At 44.0% G+C, this 20,084-nt stretch overlaps 1 protein-coding gene across 5 annotated transcripts in view; it reads right to left on the reverse strand.

Annotated features, from left to right (window-relative positions):
• SKAP1 (src kinase associated phosphoprotein 1) overlaps positions 1–19,859 on the reverse strand; it is a 337,471-nt gene extending 317,612 nt beyond the window's left edge. For 3 of the 5 annotated variants that reach the window (XR_003709296.2, XM_028751958.2, XM_077917342.1), the window contains exons 1-4: positions 19,636–19,731; positions 18,570–18,653; positions 16,104–16,168; positions 1,653–1,716 (exon numbers count right to left, since the gene is read on the reverse strand). Coding sequence is in view for 4 of the 5 variants with exons in the window: in XM_028751958.2 (XP_028607791.2) it covers positions 1,653–1,716; positions 16,104–16,130 (91 nt within the window). In the remaining variant the exon portion in view is untranslated. The other 2 variants (XM_077917343.1, XM_028751959.2) reach the window with 2 other exon arrangements.
• Between the last annotated feature and the right edge of the window lie 225 nt (positions 19,860–20,084).

The following is a 20,084-nucleotide window of genomic DNA, read 5'->3' on the forward strand; positions in this document are numbered from 1 at the left end:
CCAAAGGGTGCTCATCAATGGTTCTTCTTCATCCTGGAGAAGAGTGACTAGTGGGGTGCCACAGGGTTCTGTCTTGGGCCCGGTCTTATTCAACATCTTTATCAACGACTTGGATGATGGACTCAAGGGCATCCTGATCAAATTTGCAGATGACACCAAACTGGGAGGGGTGGCTAACACCCCAGAGGACAGGATCACACTTCAAAACGACCTTGACAGATTAGAGAACTGGGCCAAAACAAACAAGATGAACTTTAACAGGGAGAAATGTAAAGTATTGCACTTGGGCAAAAAAAATGAGAGGCACAAATACAAGATGGGTGACACCTGGCTTGAGAGCAGTACATGTGAAAAGGATCTAGGAGTCTTGGTTGACCACAAACTTGACATGAGCCAACAGTGTGACGCAGCAGCTAAAAAAGCCAATGCAATTCTGGGCTGCATCAATAGGAGTATAGCATCTAGATCAAGGGAAGTAATAGTGCCACTGTATTCTGCTCTGGTCAGACCTCACCTGGAGTACTGTGTCCAGTTCTGGGCACCACAGTTCAAGAAGGACACTGACAAACTGGAACGTGTCCAGAGGAGGGCAACCAAAATGTTCAAAGGCCTGGAAACGATGCCTTATGAGGAACGGCTAAGGGAGCTGGGCATGTTTAGCCTGGAGAAGAGGAGGTTAAGGGGTGATATGATAGCCATGTTCAAATATATAAAAGGATGTCATATAGAGGAGGGAGAAAGGTTGTTTTCTGCTGCTCCAGAGAAGCGGACACAGAGCAATGGATCCAAACTACAAGAAAGAAGATTCCACCGAAACATTAGGAAGAACTTCCTGACAGGAAGAGCTGTTCGACAGTGGAATTTGCTGCCAAGGAGTGTGGTGGAGTCTCCTTCTTTGGAGGTCTTTAAGCAGAGGCTTGACAACCATATGTCAGGAGTGCTCTGATGGTGTTTCCTGCTTGGCACGGGGTTGGACTCGATGGCCCTTGTGGTCTATTCCAACTCTATGATTCTATGAATCCAACCCACAAAACGGCAGCAGTCTGGAAGCACCTTAAAGGTAGTAGAGTCCTGGAATAAGGGGAGGTACCAAGAATCTTAAATCACTGGAGAATTTTGTTTGTAAAGATCCCTGCTTTACTGCAGATCCCTTTGAGCTGGGGGTGGAAGAATTCATTTTGAGGGGGCAATGGGGTTTCAACCTTTTAGGTAGTGTGGAGTAGCTATATTAGGCCCTCCTTTAATATCACTCCCAGCCCTATATCCAATTACATCTGTCCCTCAAATATGAGTAGACTGTGTCTTTAATTCCTTCATAAAACTACACCACTTCGATAGAATTCCTGCAGCTAGCAAGGTGTTGGCCTTCACCCATGAACTCTACCATTTCACAACACCCGAAAGAACACTGAAAAATGCTGAAAATCAAGACTGCTTCAAATGTAATAAAGCCCTCTAATAATAGGGGACAAATATATGTAATCAGGAGCACTGTTAGGGAGGAAAGGGAAAGGAAAGGTGATGAAAGAGAAGCCCACGTTCAGGATTCTTGAAGTAGAAGAACCTGCTGTGGCTACCATCTTTTATTTTTCCTGAAAGCATCTAAACTGTAGGGGGATGGGCCTAATTATTCAAACAACTTCATTAGTTACCTTCAAAGAGCCTCTGGACATCCTCTGGGAGGGTACCTCCTGCAGCTTGCATTGGTGACAAGTCCTGAGGTTAAAATACCAAACAAAAACTTGCTGTAGTTATTTGCTTCTGCTACTATTAACAGTCTCTGAAGAAGAAAGGAAGAAACCGAAGGTAGAGCAGAGGCGAGAGGGGGTGGAAGGGAGGGAGGGGCTATCTATAGGACGGCCTCATCCTTTGCAGCTGTAAGTCCCAGCGTCTCTAACACCACAGTGAAACCTAAACAGGCACCTGTGAGAGAAGGCAGCAACTGCAGCTGTCAACTTTCTAGACAAGCATTTACTCCTTAGTCTCTGGTAAAAGTGGCATATCCAAAGAAATGACTAAAATCTTAGTGGGGAGAAGAAGGTATTCTGGTGCTCTAGGATTTAGGTTGCAATGCTATGTATGCTTACATGAGAACAGGTGCTATGGAACAAAATGAGACTGAGTAAACAAGCATAGGAATCAGCTGTAAGATATTCACATTATAGACAGCACTGACCTTGACTGTTTGGAGTGTGCTACGCTACTGTAAGCATGTTTACCCAAAATTTATTCCTGATGAGTTAAATAGGCTTAAGTGCTTACATTTCAGAAGCTAGCGCCAGTAGTTGAAAATGAACCAAGGCTAACCCAGTTTCTGAACTTTTTTTTCTTTAACAGAAGAAGAGGAAAAGGATGTGGTGTGTTTGAATCAGATAGAGTGTAAGATTAATTGCCGGTTAGGTCTGTGGTGGAAAATGCTGTATCCCTTCAGCGAAAATGCTGTGCCTGGACAATTTAGCCCAAGTATGTGCCTGGAACCTGCAAGTTCACTCCTGAGTTCATTATTAATGCCCTGGATCAGGCAAACAAAAGAGAAAACCACAGTTGTGAGATACATTTTTCTTATTGCCAGGGGCGGCCTGTCCCATTTTGCCACATGACACAAAAAAGGTAAGGTGCTGTCCACCACTACCCAAGCCTTGTTTACCAGGGTCATGTGGTGGTGATCTCACAAGAGGTCCACAAGATCTTGCAAGAGCTCTGCAAGATTTCACAAGGCTCTTGTGAGTTCTCACTGGAACCCAGAAGCCACAGCGGTATCGCCTCACTTCTCTGGTGGCAAAGGGGCACCAGCAGAGCACCCATGGGGGATCAAGCCCTTGGACTCCTCTGCCCGTGTGGAGGCTGCATCCATCCACCTCATGGGCAGGCCATTAGTGTGCAGAACCTCTGAGCAAACTCCGAGCTCCATTACCACTTTGTTTAGAAATTAGTAACTCTGAACTTGCTTTTTCATCTGTTGTCTTCCTTTGAACACCTTTATCTTTGTGCTATTGTCGCCATGCATGAAATTTGGCTCTCTGTGCACCTTTTGTGTTCACTGAATTCAACCAACAACCCCAGTCCCTAGTACAGTGGTACCTTGGTTTACAAACTTAATCCATTCCAGAAGTCTGTTCTTAAACCAATGTGTGCTTTCCCATAGCAGCAGGGGACTCAATTTAAGCTCAACAGGAAGCAGAACATGTTCTGCTTCCAAGGCAAAGTTCATAAACCAAAGCACCTACTTCTGGGTTTGCAGCGTTCTTAATCCAAGTTGTTAATAAACTAAGATGTTCTTAAACCAAGGTACCACTGTAGAGCTGTCTCAGCATCTGGATTTAGAGAGAACAAAAAGTGAGACAGCTGTAGTTGGAGAAGAATGCCACATGGATGAGAGGGAATTAAAAGAGGGACAAGGAGTTTGCAATCCACATTAAGGCAATGGGTCATTGGACTCTGGTATCCTTGGCTTCATCCAACTGAAGGGAGTGGATGGATGAGTAGTTGGGGGGAAATCAGTTTCTTTGTAGAGCCAATATAGTCTAGTACTTAGAATGGGAGAGCAAGGTTCAAACCCCACTTGGCCATGACGCTCACTGTGTGATCTTAGGTCAGCCACTGCATCTCACCCTAACCTGCCTCACAAAGTTGTGTGGGGTTAATGCGTGGGGAGAACCATGTAGGCTACTTTGAGCTCCTTGGAGAAAAAGGTAGGATATACAGTGGTACCTCGGGTTAAGTACTTAATTTGTTCCGCAGGCCCGTTCTTAACCTGAAACTGTTCATAACCTGAAGCACCACTTTAGCTAATGGGGCCTCCTGCTGCTGCTGCACTGCTACTGCACAATTTCTGTTCTCATCCTAAAGCAAAGTTCTTAACCCAAGGTAATATTTCTGGGTTAGTGGAGTCTGTAACCTGAAGCGTATGTAACCTGAAGCATATGTAACCTGAGGTACCACTGTAAATGCAATAAATAAACAATGGGAGTGGCTGGGTCCCCTTGAGTGAAATAGCTCCCCTCTCTGACTCTGTCAAAAGGCAGAGCACCTAAGTACAGTGGTGCCCCGCAAGACGAATGCCTCGCAAGACGAAAAACCCGCTAGACGAAAGGGTTTTCCATTTTTGAGTTGCTTCGCAAGACGATTTTCCCTATGGGCTTGCTTCACAAGACGAAAACGTCTTGCGAGTCTTGCGATTTTTTTCCGCTCCCCCCCCTTTTTCTAAGCCGCTAAGCCGCTAATAGCCTTTTAGCCGCTAAGCCTTTAATAGCCGCTAAGCCGCTAAGCCGCTAATAGTGCTAAGCCACTAATAGGGTTGCTTCACAAGACGAAAAAACCGCTAGACGAAGAGACTCGCGGAACGGATTATTTTCGGCTTGCGAGGCACCACTGTACATGCACCTATACTGTAGGTAAAGATTTGTTTCTGATAAATAAATAAATAAATTGTTTGTTTGTTTGTTTGTTTGTCTATACCCCACCCATCTGGCTGGGTTGCCCCAGCCACTCTGGGCGACTTCCAACAAAATATTAAAATACAATAATTAATCAAATATTAAAAGCTTCCCTAAACAGGGCTGCCTTCAGATGTCTTCTAAAAGTCAGATAGTTGACATAGAGAAATTAACCTGCACATGACATATGTCAAAGAAACCTCTGTTCAAGGACATACAGTGGCCACAATTGGGATGCTACCATGGTATAGATAGAAGCCAATTTGAAATCAGAGCAGACCTACATATTCTGAGCAGAGATACATATTATAAAAGTGGTGCTGACGGTAACAGAAGCAACAGTAACTGATAACAGAACACTGAACCCACGTGGTTAAAAGCCAAACCCCCAAATCCAAGACACATCAATATATAGTATCTAAACACACAAACACACACATGTAGAATTGTAATATTGGCAGTAAATAGCAGTGGGGAGAAAAACAGGTAGGCAGGCCTGTTTCCACCCACACCTTTTTTCCATTTTAATCCACAAATTGTCCCATTGGAGTTTGTAGTTACTACTGCAGAGTAAGCCATATCAGGCTTGGAGCTATTTTATTTAGTTGTATGCTTCAGTCAGAATCTTTCTCGATGCCAGGGCTCTCAGCCCAAGATGTGCGCGCATCTGTGCATGTGCAAAGTGCATTCCCCTCGTCCTTGTAGCCACCGCCAGAAGCCCACACATCCTGGGGCAGTCCTCTGGGTTAGAATGCATTGCTTCTATGCAAGTTGGAGCCCTGGCACTTGTCATTTTAGAAATTAATCACTGTCAGAGACCAATTTGGAGCAAGCGAGACAAAAAGAAAAGGCTGCTGGTTGTGTGACTGGCAAATTCTACTGCATCGCTGCCATATCTCATCAACATTTCCTGCGCCTGAGATGCCAAGCTGCCTCCCCTAACACAGCCTGATAAGAGCTCCACCTTATTCGTCTTGGGCTCCTCTGAGTTCAGCAGGCAGCCTCTCTCTTTAGCGATAGCCTATTAAATGGACACATTCCTTTGAAGCCTCCTCTTGATTTTGAAATCCAATTTTCCCCCAACAAAGTCAGGAGATCTGATTGGGAGTAACTATGGAAACTGAGCTTAGGAGGGTGGGGGGGGGAAGACTTGAAGGGAGTTGAAAGAGCGGCAAGGTTAAAAGGGGGAAAAAACACCCTGTAATCGAAAGTCAGACAGTGCTTTGGCACTGGAATATCAGAGAATCTAGGGAGAGAGGGGTGGCAGGGAAGACGTGCTGCTGTGAGGGGTGTTCTGTGTGGCTGTGGACTGAGCACCTGTCAGGGGAGGTGAGCAGTCCAGCTTTTCCTGTCACAGCAACCTGGGAGAGCATCTGAATACTCAAATGCATTTAGGTCACCATCTATTCTCACTCGCTCTCCTGGTTTACATCAAAATCTGGGCCTGCCCACTCGCTTCCTGCCTCTTCTAAAATGCTAACAAGTGTGACAAGGTTAAACTACATCACCTGGGCTCAATGGCATCCTCCCCGCACCTGCTTCAAAAGGCAGCCCTGAAGTTAAACAGAATTTCTTGTTAATTAAAAGGAGATAAAGAAAGGCTGGCAGGCAGTAACAAAGGACAACCTAAAGCCCTCCAATATGTTGATAGACTCCAACTCCCATCAGCCTCCCCATCAGGATGGTCAAGGGACAGGGCTGATGGGAGTTTGAGTTCAACAACCTCAGCTTAGGTTCCCCACCTGAGCAGCAAAGGTTTATTTAGTATACCAGCACAAAGACAGAGAAAGCCCTGCCACTGGGCAGGGTGGTGAGGCAGCCCACCTCAAGCAAAAGGCAGGAAATTGTTTGGTCTATAATTATATTTTAACCAACATGGTGAGTGTTACTTGGATTTTATGCCTCAAGCACAAAAATGCCTTGTGCCATCTTGTGTAAGATGGTGAACAATTGTATTCAGAAATGTCTGATTGACTTACTCTCTCTTTAATGAAAGGCAAGGGTCTGGGGCCCCTATTGGACTTGGGCCCTGCAAAATCTGACCTCTTCTACCCATCTGTCAGTGGCCTTGAAAGCTAGTTTCCATTTCCAACATTTCATCAACACTGTAACATGACCATGAAACACAGCAAGGTAAAAAAAAAAGTACAAGGTAAAGGACCCCTGGATGGTTACATCCAGTCAAAGGCACATATGGGGCTGCGGCGCTCATCTCGCATTCAGGCCGAGGGAGCCGGCGTTTGTCAGCTGTGCTGACAGGGGCTGGCTTGATTCTCAAAGGTTCTCACTTAGCTGTACACAGGTTTTACTCGAGACCACACAGCTGAGATAGGCAAAACCTGTTTTCCACTCCAGACACTGGAATAACTGTCCCAATGGTGACCAGAAGCATTCAGATTTATTTTCTCTTATATAAGTGAATGGCTGCCATTCATTTCTATGGGATAAAGCACAAGTCTGCACCTGGGGACAATATTGTAATGGGAACAGAACATGCCCACTGCCCCTGATGATTGGTGACAGAGACCTCATTGGGGCTGCAAAGATACACATTGTGCTCCAGAGGTTCCCTGCAGCATACAAATCCTCTCTCTATAACCACCCTGCTAATTATAATGGCAGGCATTCTACGGATATTTATGTTAATATTCATTTTTACATTCCACTATAGACCAGTGGTTCTTAAACCTTTCCCCACACCGACCACATGAAAATTGCTGAGGGTCTTGGCAGACCGCTTAATGGTTTTTCTGCCTGTTGTAGCATATGTAATGCACTGTGCTAGATCCTGTCATTATTTTTAACTGTTTTTTATTGCTTGTTTTATTTATTATACATTGTATTTTATTGCATTACAATGTGAATTTCATAGAAATCAAATTGTAATACAATAAAACACAATATGAGAAACACAAGCAACAATAGCATACAATAAAAAATCAATATGAATGTTTAATGCGCTGGATGTGCCGTTTCTCATCTTCAACCACAAATCGACAGAGAACACTCCCGACCACCTGGATTAATCTTGTGGTCCACTGGTGGTCCGAAGACCATAGTTTTGGAACCCTTAGTATAGACAACTAAATTTCTCTCTCAGAGCCCCTTTATAAGTATCTTTACAGGCATGTTAGCTATTATATTGCTCCTACGTTGGTTCAGATATATGTTAAGACTTCTGCCTACACATTAGGCTTCCTTACATATTTAAAAACCATGCAAGGGAGGCCTAGCACCTTTGGAAGTCTGCCACTTTTGTTTCATGAAAACATACCAGGAAGCTTCACCACACACGTAGAAATCTTTTAAACTGACGTGGGAAGAACCATGGAGAGAGTGGCAACTAAATTGTTAAAAGAGTGTGTACATAGGAGAGCCAGTGTGGTGTAGTGGTTAGAATGTTGAACTATGACCTGGGAGATCAGAGTTCGAATCCCATGAAGCTCACTGGGTGACCTTGGGCCAATCATTGCCTAACCTACCTCACAACATTGATGTGGAGATTAAATGGGGAGGAGGAGAACCATGTACACCACCTTGAGTTCCTTGGAGCTTTAAAGTCCTGACTAGAAACACAGCACTAAAGGAAGTCTGGATGAGCCCAATTTAGTTGCACTTAGATCCCATTGAAATGATGAGTTAAGTCCTATTAATTTCAGTACTAATTACTATATAGGGTGAGTCTTTTAAAAGAGGCCCTGTGGAACATGTGTACTCTGTATCCATGTGGCCTCTTTTAAAGGACTCACCCTGTATATGTGTATGTATATATGTATGCATTTGAGTTCACTGCCCTCAGATCTCTATTCTCGTCTTATGAAGAATGAGCAGCATCAGAGGAACAAAGAGAACCAGGAGGGATCTGCCCTAAGCAGATTAACCCACAGAATCTGTTAACTGGTATTACAGATTTTCAGTTCTGAGAATCTTTTTTTTTTTAAAGTTGGGTTTTGGCGTTGGAGAGCTATTGGTAAGACGAACAGACAGAATTTCAGTGTGAGGATGTTATAGTTTTTAAAGGTCTGGTGACAAGTCTGATCCACACACCATGAAAGACCAGAAAACACAGATTTAAGCTTGTGACTATAAGCAAACAAAGGGGGGCAAACAGCACATGAATATGTGAGGAGCAGAAAGGGTAAAAGGGAATCGGGGGAGATGGGAACAGAGATACCAGCTATGGCTTTTGAGGGACAAAAGAAGCTGACATTGATCAGGTGTTGAAGGAAAAGAAGGTTAGGAAGAATGCCACAGACAGTAGGTAGAGATGAGACACAAGATAAGTTCTCCCACCGCCTTTTTATTCCCTCCCACTGACGGATGGCCCTCAGTTTAAAGCTGAGGAATTTATTGATTCTTTGCCTTTGCAGTCAGAATATGAGATGGAGCTGCACCTCCCTGTTCCCTTGGATGTCTTCAGCATCACAGCTCCTTTCTCCCAACATCTCCTGTAATGACTTTTTTATTGACAAGACTGAGTCTTAATGAGGAGGTCTGCTGTGTGTTGTAAAGGGCTGCAAGAAGGGATGCTTTTCTCACACCTGATACTAAGGGACACAGCCAGCCAGTGGCTGGCTCACAAGAGCATTTACTGGAAGATGTGAGCACAGGTAGTAGAGAAGGAAAGGATCTGGAGAAGATCAGGTCAATAGGCCAATCCACCCAACTGTGTTAGTGTAAGAGCTGCCCTTGAAGACAGTTTGGAAACTTTCTAGGCTCTATTTTGGTGCTGCTATTGATGTGTAAACCTCTAAACCAGACTTCCCAACCTGGTGCCCTCCAGATGTTTGGGACTTCCACTCCCAGTATCTCTGACCGCTGGCCATGTTGGCTGCAGTTTATGGTAGCCGTAGTGCAAAGCATCTGGAGGATACCAGCAGGTTGGAGAAGACTATCCTAAATAGTCTGGAATCTGGTTATGAAAGGGACAACTTTCAACCATATGAACCCATATCCGGATTTTAGGGGTGCTTCCAGACAAGCACATTATCTTGCAAATTCAGATCTGATTTTAGTGTGTGTGTGATTGCCACACGAGTGTCCAACACACTCCAGATTATTTTGTCATGACATTCATCGCTATTCCATCACTTGCCATCCATATGAGCTTGATGTAATTTATCATGCTGTGTTTCTTCCCTTGCCCCTTAGTCACCACTCCCTGGTTCTCCACAATCGTTTTCCTGTTCTGGGTATGAACACAGGAATCTCAGTATCCATGTGCATGCACCTTTAAAACAGAATTCTCTAGAACAGCAAAAGCAAAAGTTTCCATACTTAAGCTATGTTTCCAATGGGCAGAATGGAGTGTTGTAGTTGGAGGGGTCAGAAAGATTTTTTTAAAGCAGAAATGCAGAAAAGTAATGCTGATGTCTTGAGCAAGACTGCTATTTGCCTGACTAAGGCTTGAGCAAGAGTGATAAAGGGGTCTTGTGCTAGTCCTCTCTATTAAAAAAACCCCAAACTTTTTTAAAATGAAAAGCATGATGTAGATACTGCACTGTGACATACGCACTGTGTGGAGATCTCAAGAAAGCATCACCTAACTGGGTTTTTGAAATTTAAATGTGCCTTCTGTAGGTAGGAAGCAATTGGTAGAAACAGGTCTGCTCATATTGTTTGGGTCTTCAGAAACAGCTAGCTTGTGCTCAAGTGGGGAACAAACAGAAGCATGGGTGAGGCAACAGGGGCCACCAACCGAATATAACCACAGATGCTTGATGGACCAATGGTCTGATGTGGTATGAGGCAGCTTCTTATGTTGTCCCTAACCTATGCACTGAGGTCTATATGCAGCTCCTGGCCATTTTTACACAAGTAGCAAGGAAAGGGGGAAAGGAAGCAGGAGAGAGAGGAAGAAGAGGAAGAGGAGTGACAGTCAGAAAGGGAGGTGCCCCACCTCCCTTTGGCCCTGGTCTCACCCATTATTGGCTCTAACTCCAACCTCACCCACCACCAGTATGTGTCCACTGACAGCTTGCTCCCAAGGGAATGTGTCCCTTGGCATTAAAAAGTTATCTGTCCTACTCTGCAGGATCAGACCCAAGCTGGTGTATGAAGATAGTTCACTTCTAACAAGCCATGTTATTAGAGAAAAGTGCCAAGTGTGGCAGCGGAAAGAAGTTACAGCCCAGAGCCAGGCAGGCAGCCAGCACAAATCCACACTAGGAGACAAAGGACAGGAGTTACTGAGCAGTCAGTATTAACAACCAGGTTGTCAATCTAAGAAGCATTAGGAGCAGTAGCCAAGAAATGAAAGCAGCACATGGCTGGAGGTAACACTGGCGTGAACTGAGGGCCGATATGCATGTTGCAGATATTCAGCAAGATGCCCTCAGTGGGCCCTTCCCTCTATGAGACTGCCACTGCTGCCCTTTCATTTGTCCTCTTCCCCTCTGGATCCAGTCTACACAACTGCCCACAGGGAGAGTGCAAGACATCTGGAGGATGATGTTCCATCCCCTCACTCTTGTCTTGACGAGGACAGGTGAACAGAGAGAAACAGGAAAGAAGAGAATGAATGGGGTAACGAGGCCCTGGGAGCCAGCAGTGATGTCCCAGATGGGTGTGGACTTTAGCAGCTGCCCCAAAATACCATGTCTTGATGCTGGCCCTGGCTCAGACAAAGGTCTGTAGCTTGACCTAGAACAAGCATGGTGAACCCTTTTTTCAGCTTAAGAGTTGCATTTCCTTCTGAGGATACATTCCAGCCAGGAAAAAACACTCAGAGGGTGTGACATGGGGTGGCTGGCCTAAGAATAGAGGGCGTGGCTGGAAAGAGTCTCAAGGGCCAGATAGAGAGGCTTGGAGGATCACAGTCTCTGTGATGATTTTCAAGACCAGTTTGGCCACTGTGGGCTGCTAGTCCTTATTCTGGTATACCAACACTTTTCCCATGGCAAAATGGTTAGGTGAAGCTTCTGTTATGTGGCCAGATCCAGATTTGGCATGAGGGCAACCTGGAGAAAATACTGGCAGTGGATTCCCCTCCTATTACTGTCAACACTGCCCATTCAGCTATGCCTCACTCACACCACTACTGATGATAATGATGATGATGGTTTTGATAGATGACAGAGCAAGGCAGGTGGAGGCTCCAGTTCCTTCTCTTTGCTCTTGTCACTGCTCACATATGTGGAGAAAGCTGGTGCACAGGCAGCAATGGCAAGAAAGAAGAACAGAGCCAGAAAACCCTGGTGCTCCAAGGTGATCCCATTGTTGGTGTGTGGACCTTGGCAGGTGCTGGACACTGCTGACCATTGACACCAGTCCTGGACAGAACAAAAATGTCTAAATAGTGTACTGTTGGACAACTGCCACCAAAGCCCATATTAATATGCAATGAGCTCTGGGTTGCACAAAGAAAAACTGAAAGGAAATTTCCCAAGCATTTTCAAAACTTAAAACCTGAAGGACACTTTAAAAACTTTAAATTTTAAGGTTGGAGATGGGGGGGGGTTTACAGAGAGGATATCCATCTCACTTTTGCCTCTGCTAAAGCAGATTGTGCAGGGTTTGGTTTTGTTTCAGAGCCAAACTACACATTGCACTGCAGCTGTCTGTAATGAGAACCCTATGGCCCCTTCAGCAAGGCAATGCCTTCTGGGAAGGAACACTCTTCAGTGCAGAAGAGGAAAAAAGGAATGGCAGGCTTCATCCTTCCCCTGCCAGGTAGTTTCCCATTGAAGCCACCTTCTCCCTAGTTGCTTCCCTCTGCCTGATTTTTGCAAGATCAGTTTGGAACACTAGTTGGGGTAACAGGCTGTCAGTGTCTGGGCTAAATACCCCTTCCTCCTCCCTATGTTGCTGCTAAAGAACATCCTCTCCAGGGAAGGGACTTTTGGGCTAATATTATACTTGGCTGTAATGTGGGGTTTGACTCTTAAGCTGCAAACGCTGCTTGACCAGAGCTGAGAAAAAAACAAAACAAGTGTGCACATGTGTACACAAGGGAGGGGGAACCTATGTCCTTCCAGATGTTACTAGGATCCAGCTCCCATCATCCCTGGAGATTCATAGGCTAGTGGGAGTTGGGAGTCCAAGAACATCCAGAATGCCACCCCTGGTATACACCATGGGAAACCAAGCTTTTCTCAAATTTTCCTCAGTTCTCTTAAAAAAACCATGGTCTATATTATTCTCACTAAGCACATTCTTTCCCTCAAGGAATTCTGGGCACTGTAGTTTTACCGCTCATAGAATTCTAATTTCCAGCAACCCTTAACTATAGTGCCCAGAATTCTCTGAGGGAAAGAATGTGTTTTAAATGCATAGTGTGTATGTAGCCACACTTATCTGGGAGTAAGACTCACTGAAATCAGTGGGACTTACTTCTAGGTAGACCTGTATAGGCTTGTTTTGTTAAAGTTTAATACAAAACTGCTTTCCAACTTCATGCAGCACTTACATGTTCACTGTCCAACTTCAGCACAATAAAAAAACATTACTATGCCTACTTTGTGTTTAAATAAATTAAGTGCCCTATGTCAACAAATCATTCAGCACACTATTCATTTTAACAATCTGTAAAAATGCACCACTCTTCTGTTCTGCTTCCTTTATGGAGTCCTTCCATTCCAAGACACTTTTATGGCATATTGCTTGATTTAATTAAAAGCACTGGAAGCATTTAAACCAGTTTATTTCCCTCACAACCACCTCAGCCTGTAACCTAATGTTACATGGCAACTTTTTTTAAAAAATACCTTAATTGGCTCCAGGTTTCTGTCTCAGTTGTATTTTATAGCAAGTGGCCCCATGTTAGTCCTGTGATGGAAATATTTGAGACACCAAGCTTGAAGGTTTAAGCAGGCCTGTCTTTACTTTGTGGTTCTAAACAATGGATAGAAATCATTATTGCTATAAACAAGTCAATGACCATATATAACCCTTTACTTTAAAAGAAGGGTATTTGATGTGTTAGATTATATTGCCAGAGTTATGAGATATAAAAAGTAACTACAACAAAATCCTCCTATAATACACTGCTTTTAACAATTCAGGCTGCAATCCTATGTGCATTTTCCTGGCAGTAAGCCCCATGGAACACTGGGGAACCTACTGTACTGTATATAGGATTGTGCTCTTAGTCCTCAATAAATCAAAAACTGCCATTTAAACTTGTGCTTTTCCCTGAAATATCTCCAACACATTCAAAATCTGATATGAAATCTCCCCAGGGCTTTCCAGCTGATTACTTTTAATATCCATGAAGATCCAAAGATCTTTCCAAGAACTTAAAATCCTTCCAAGTTGTGGAACTCCCTCCCCACAGAGGTGAGTCTGGCACCTTCACTACTCAGTTTTTGTCACATGCTGAAGATACACCTCTTTCTTTACATTGGCGTATGACACTGTTTGTAGGACCCACCCTATTCCTGGGATTGTAATTTGTTTTAAACTGTTTTTTAAAGATGTATTTTAAATTGCTGTGACCTGCCCTTGGACCTTAGGGTGAAGGGCAGGTAATAAATCAAAACAACAACAACAACAACTCTCAATACTTTTGCCATTCAGTACTAAATTAAGAGAACCTTAGGCCCTTGATGGGGCTGGCTCATGGTGCCTTCCCTACCTTCTCAAAAATGCCCTTAGGTTTCTGCCATCTCTTCCCTGTCTGCATCATTAGCTGGTACCTCAATTATAAATAAGATCGTATGCATAAACATTTTCTTTGCAATACTCAGTGGATAAGTTTTACAGGATGCCTTTCCCTCTTGTGTCTGTGACATACCACCTGAGTTGTCTGATACAAACCTGTTCTACAGACCTTGGTGCAATGAGTCTTGTGTGCTCTTTATACAGTGGTACCTCGGGTTAAGTACTTAATTCATTCCAGAGGTCTGTTCTTAACCTGAAACTGTTCTTAACCTGAAGCACCACTTTAGCTAATGGGGCCTCCTGCTGCCGCCACACCGCCGGAGCACGATTTCTGTTCTCATCCTGAAGCAAAGTTCTTAACCCGAGGTAATATTTCTGGGTTAGCGGAGTCTGTAACCTGAAGCGTATGTAACCCGAGGTACCACTGTACTGGCTTCCAACAGACTATGGTTGGGGTGATGAGGATGAATGTGTGGAAGCGAGTATATAAGAGAAACTCATTGAGATAGAAGAGCAGGGATTTAGAAGGCCTGTTGATCATTTCATTCCTTTTTAGTATACCGAGTCTTAACAAAAGGACCCATATCCAGCTGAATACTGAATGAACACCCACCCACACCCCAGTGAACAAAATCAATGGGTGACACCTGTGCGTTAGTCATTATTGCAGAAACCGACATAAAAGGCCATAGAGATAGCAACAGGGATTACCTAAAACAAAATAAGGAGTTGGATTTGTTTGCAAGTACAGAACAACAGAATTCAGCCTGTTCTTGCTGCAGCCTCAATGCAAGCACTGTGATGTGTGTGTATATATAAACACAGGGCACTCCAGGTGTGCAATAATAGAAACCACTGTGTATGTGCGAGAGGATGAAATCAGTTTGAAAAACACCAGCTTTTCTTTGGGTTATGGATCAACATCCCAGCGGATAATTTATAGAATGCCAGAGTTCTGAGATTACCTCTAATTTATCTCTTAACTAAGTTTCTGTTGGCATCCCAAGAGCGTCGCACAGACAGCAAAGTTAAAGCACTACAATTTATATAAGCCCATATATAATTGAGTAATAAGAAATGGAAAACCACATCCATATGAATGAGATAAAATAAACGTAAGGAATGCACTTGGTAAATTTATAACAGTGATATGAAGATCTGATAAATACAAAAAGCAAAGGATTATTCAGTCAAAGCCAAGGCTGCAATCTGAGTCATGCTTATTTGGCAGTACGTCCCATAAAATCAATGAGCTATGCAACTGATTCCAGCTTTTGTTCTTAATCACTGTTGATATGCTTTAATGGAAGTTGCTGAGTTTATGTAATTGGTTTTATTTCTTTTTATAAGCTGCTTTCCGTTTTTTGAATGAGAAAGAAAAAAGGCACATCTACACTACAGATTTATTTTGATTCAATAGTCATTGCTTCCTCCCAAGGAACTCTGGGAATTATAGTTTATGGATGGATGGGAGCACTGCAATGATTTTTAAAAGAATTTTCAGCATGTCACCGGGTTTTCATTCCCAACTTTTTCTAGAAAAGACATAACAATTGAAGTAGGACTGGCTCCACCATTAGGCAGAATGGGACAAAAAACAGGAGAAAAAGCAGTCCCACCACACAGTGGTTTCTCCTGAGCCCCAGCCATACACTGGAGTACCCGACCCCATTCCCAATATTGAAGTAAGATTCAATAACCAGGCCAGTCAGCTTCTGTACACAGAACAAGGATGGGAGGCATCTTATCATTTGTCTCTGGCAGCAAAATCTTCAGCCAGACCTGAGTTAAAGTTATATAATACAACCTATCCAAGTTGGTAGTATAGGTAGGGTCAGAAAAGGTGGGGTAGTGGCACCGGCTATTGTTCTCCTTACACAGGAATAAAAATGTGTTTATAAGGAGAAAATTGCACTAAATTGCTAAAGAATTTTCATGAGAATTTTAATTGATTGATTGATTGATTGATTGATGGGCAAATTGCTGCAGAAATGTGGAGAACTGAATTTAAGATTGGACAAATGAGAAACTGAGAAAACCGAAACTGACAAATTCTTCCATCCTTACCTTGCGTCCTCCAGATGTTGGACTCATCCGCTCCAGCCAGCATGGCCAATGTAGTCCAGCAACTTCTGGAAGACCACAGATTCATTAGCAACAGCCTAGAGACTATATTTTACTATCATGAATAAAAGTTCTTGGCTAGTGGCCATAACAGCATCTTTTGAAAGTGAATTCCACAATTCTTCATTGTTATAAGCTGTTAATTATGTATGCGGACAACATCTCCTCCCGTTCCAAATTGAACAAGTAAGTCAATGACAGAAACACTATGGGTCCTTCCTATACCAGTTGAATTTCCCTTGATTGCATTCTCTCTTTGCTGTTATCAGAAACAGACTATCCTGGGGGAAAAGTGGAAGGCAGGCAGTTGGCTGTCAAGTGATCTCTGTGAGTAGCTGACATGGCATTCAACAGCCCAGCTAACCAAGTCTGTGGTGTGTATATCCATCTCCTCAAGCCTGCCTCCTGTTGACACAAAGATTTGTAATGGGTGCTGCTTGGAATTTAAATACAGTGGTACCTCGGGTTACGTACGCTTCAGGTTACTAATGCTTCAGGTAACAGACTCCACTAACCCAGAAATAGTGCTTCAGGTTAAGAACTTTGCTTCAGGATGAGAACAGAAATCGTGCTCCGGTGGCGTGGCGGCAGCAGGAGGCCCCATTAGCTAAAGTGGTGCTTCAGGTTAAGAACAGTTCAGGTTAAGAACAGACCTCCGGAACGAATTAAGTACTTAACCCGAGGTACCACTGTACACCACCAACAGGACCAGACCAAGACGTTGTAGTGCCAATTGGCTGCAATCCTGTATGCACTCACTGGGAAGTAAGCTCCAATGAAATCAATGAGATTTATGATTTTGTTGCAAATGCCTGACTGTACCTCAAATTTACATTATGTTTATGCTAGCATTGCAATCATGTGTTCCCCTAAAGAATCCTGGGAACTATAGTTTGTAGGAGATTCTAAGAGTGATCTGACACGAGATTCCTAGTCACTTCCTTTGGTCTAATAGAACTACCAACTCCAAGATTCCGGATCTTAATGGGAGATGGAGTTCAACGAGCTCCCCAGCTCTAGGGTTGCCATATTTTAGGAAGACCCCAAAATTATTGAGCTTCTTTTAAACAAACCCCAAAAGATGTCACTTCCACCTTTGAAATCACTGTAATGTCTGGGAAATCATCATGTAGCTATTCACGGAACAGTGGATTCAGACATCCTTAGGTCTGGCCCAGCAGTCAGCCAAGTCAGGCTCTGGCCAAGGGCCCCAGGGACTTGGAAGGGCCATTAACCAGCCTAACTCAGTTGTGCTGCCATTCATCACTCTCCCCACTGGGCCCATGGATGCTTTTCAGTGGCAGGAGTTGCTGAAGCTTTTGAATGGGTGCCGCAGCACATCTCTCATCTATGGCAACTAGCATGGCCAATGGTCAGGAAGAGATGATCCCTCTGACAGCAGCAGGGATGGGGAACCTGGACTGCAACTCCCATGTCTCTGAGTGTGTTTTATTATTCATTCCAACCATTTATAAATCACTTAACACAGTAGCCTAAGCTGCACAGAGGTCCACAGGCTACCTGCACCCTGCTCTACAAAAATTTAAAAAAGGAAGAAGTAGGTTGCATTAGTATACGTACTATGGGTTAAACTTCCTCTGTAATCTGGGAAGTCCCTTTATTACGACCAACCTAAATGTCAGAAAACTGAACAAGCTTGTGGTTCCACCCAAATTCTTCATTGGGCTGGATGTCAGGCAAAGTGCCAGAGGAGTGAGGGGGGAAAGCTAGCCTGGTACTGAAACCTAAATGCCAAAATTGGTATTTAAAAAATCATTTGTGCTGTATAATGTTAGAAAATGTGTGGCTATGAGGGCATAGCTACGGGGATTGTGATGATGAGGGCCTACACTTCAGAATTTGCCACCACACCAATGCCTAGTCTGATGTTGGGATTCTTTCCCAGCCAGTCTGGGGCTACAGTCACGCCATACATTTTGAGCAACATGATGCCATTTTAAACAGTCACAGCTTCCCCCAAAGTATTCTTGGAACTGTGGTTTATGAAGGGTGCTGAGAGTTGTTAAGAGATCCCTATTCCCCTCATTGAGCTACAATTTCCAGAGTGCCCTGTGAAAAGGGATTGATTTTTAAACTACTCTGACCATTACAGCTCTGTGAGGAGAACAGTATTCTCCTAACAACTCTCAATACCCCCAATAAACTACAACTCCCAGCATTCTTCAGGAAAAACTATGATGACTATTTCAAGTAGTATCATAGGGCTTGAAATGTTCGGTTTTAATGTGTCTTGAATTAAGGAAAGGACAAAGAAGCCCAAAGTTGCCTGGGCGTATGTGGAACTTCCCAAAGAGACACAGCTCTGAAGGAAATTAGCTCTGAAGCAGTTAATTTCCCTGGCTCCCAAATTGATAAGCAGCGGGAACGTCAGCGTGAAAATGAACTTGCCTTGTTCGCTGGGGTTCGAAGACAGCGGAACTCAATCAACAACGGGCCACACGGTTCAAAGCCGCAATTCATCCCTCTGCGCCTCTGAAAAATGGGAGGTGACAGTTCATTTTGCCAGTGACAGTCTGTCGGTCTCGCTCAGTGCTTCTCCCCCGTCGACTGAACGGCGGAGGTAAAGTGCCGGCTCTCTGGCACCCTCACTTTGTATTCCACTCAGATGAACAGGACAGTGTGAGATCAAAGGTGGAAAAATCTCCCCACGGCCATCCACCTGGTATTTTGCCTCCCACCCAATCTTTCCCCACCAATTCCTTTGCACAAAGGACCCCTGAGCCTCATCCGCTCTCAGGGGAGCCATTCTGCTGCTCCCCGTTTTCTGTACACCCTGATCAGATGTGCGAAAGGAGGTGCAGCCATGCAAATAAGAAGAGCCTTAGCAGGGGGGGAGAGCAATGGGGAATTATCTTTCTCAGCAGGCCCGCTCTGAGGCCTGGGGAGGCCCAGGAGACTTCTGGGTTTGGGGGCCCCTAGGCATAATAAAGGCAGCCACAGAAAAGTGATGACACTCAAAAACAATATGAGGTACCAAAAAGAAGAGTGAAACAGCATTTGATTTTTTAAATTTTGATTTAACAAATGCTTTTCTAGCCTTTTTCTATGCAAATGCACTGGCTACTGAGGGGGGGGAATCTTGCCTTCATGCTGCGTCACAGCAGATAGCAGTTTTTAAAAAAGTATTTTATCAAATCACGTGCCTTAGTTGCTTAAATTTGCAGCTTTCGAGTTGACAGAGTGTGTCACCATTTGATCCGATGAACATAAAAAAGACCAGGCAAAACTTATCAAATGCCAAAGAATTAACAAGTGTCTAAACCTGAGGCCCCTTCAAGCTTGAGGCCTTCCTGCCCCACAGCCCTACCGAACCCCTGGCCCTGCTTCTAAGCAATTTCCATTTCTTCCTCCGCCCCCATGTATCCTTTTATTGCTCTTTTTTTTTCTTCAAATAGCAGACTCCATTATAAATCAGGGAACACTGAATCATGTTGTACATGAATGCTGCAGATACCTTAATAAGACAATTTTCGGCATGGAGGCCACATTCCCTCATGTGGAACTTTCTAGAGACAGCAGCGGGTGTAGCCTGAGGCAAAAGTGGGGAGAGCAATGGTGTGACTTTTACCTTTGTGCAGCGGCCTATGAATTTCAGCATCACAAAAGCCAGACATTTTTACACACACACGCAAACCACCGTCAGGGAAGCAGGGGCCATTGGCAAGAGTACAGTACAAAGAATCTTTCCAGTCAAGCAAAATCATTTGCGGAGAGTGCAGAGCAAGGCCAATGAGAGATGTGGCCAGAGCAGAAGGCATGGCTCACAAGACCACTCCCACAAGACCTGTGGTTCTCCAACCCCTGCCTTCAGGTAAAACGACTAAATTAACCATTTTTAAGGCCTATGGGTTTGAACTCCAATTTCCTGTATTTATTCTATTGAGATTGTAATAGTTATTTCAA

Source organism: Podarcis muralis, chromosome 13 (assembly GCF_964188315.1).
Source record: "Podarcis muralis chromosome 13, rPodMur119.hap1.1, whole genome shotgun sequence".
NCBI lineage: Eukaryota > Metazoa > Chordata > Lepidosauria > Squamata > Lacertidae > Podarcis > Podarcis muralis.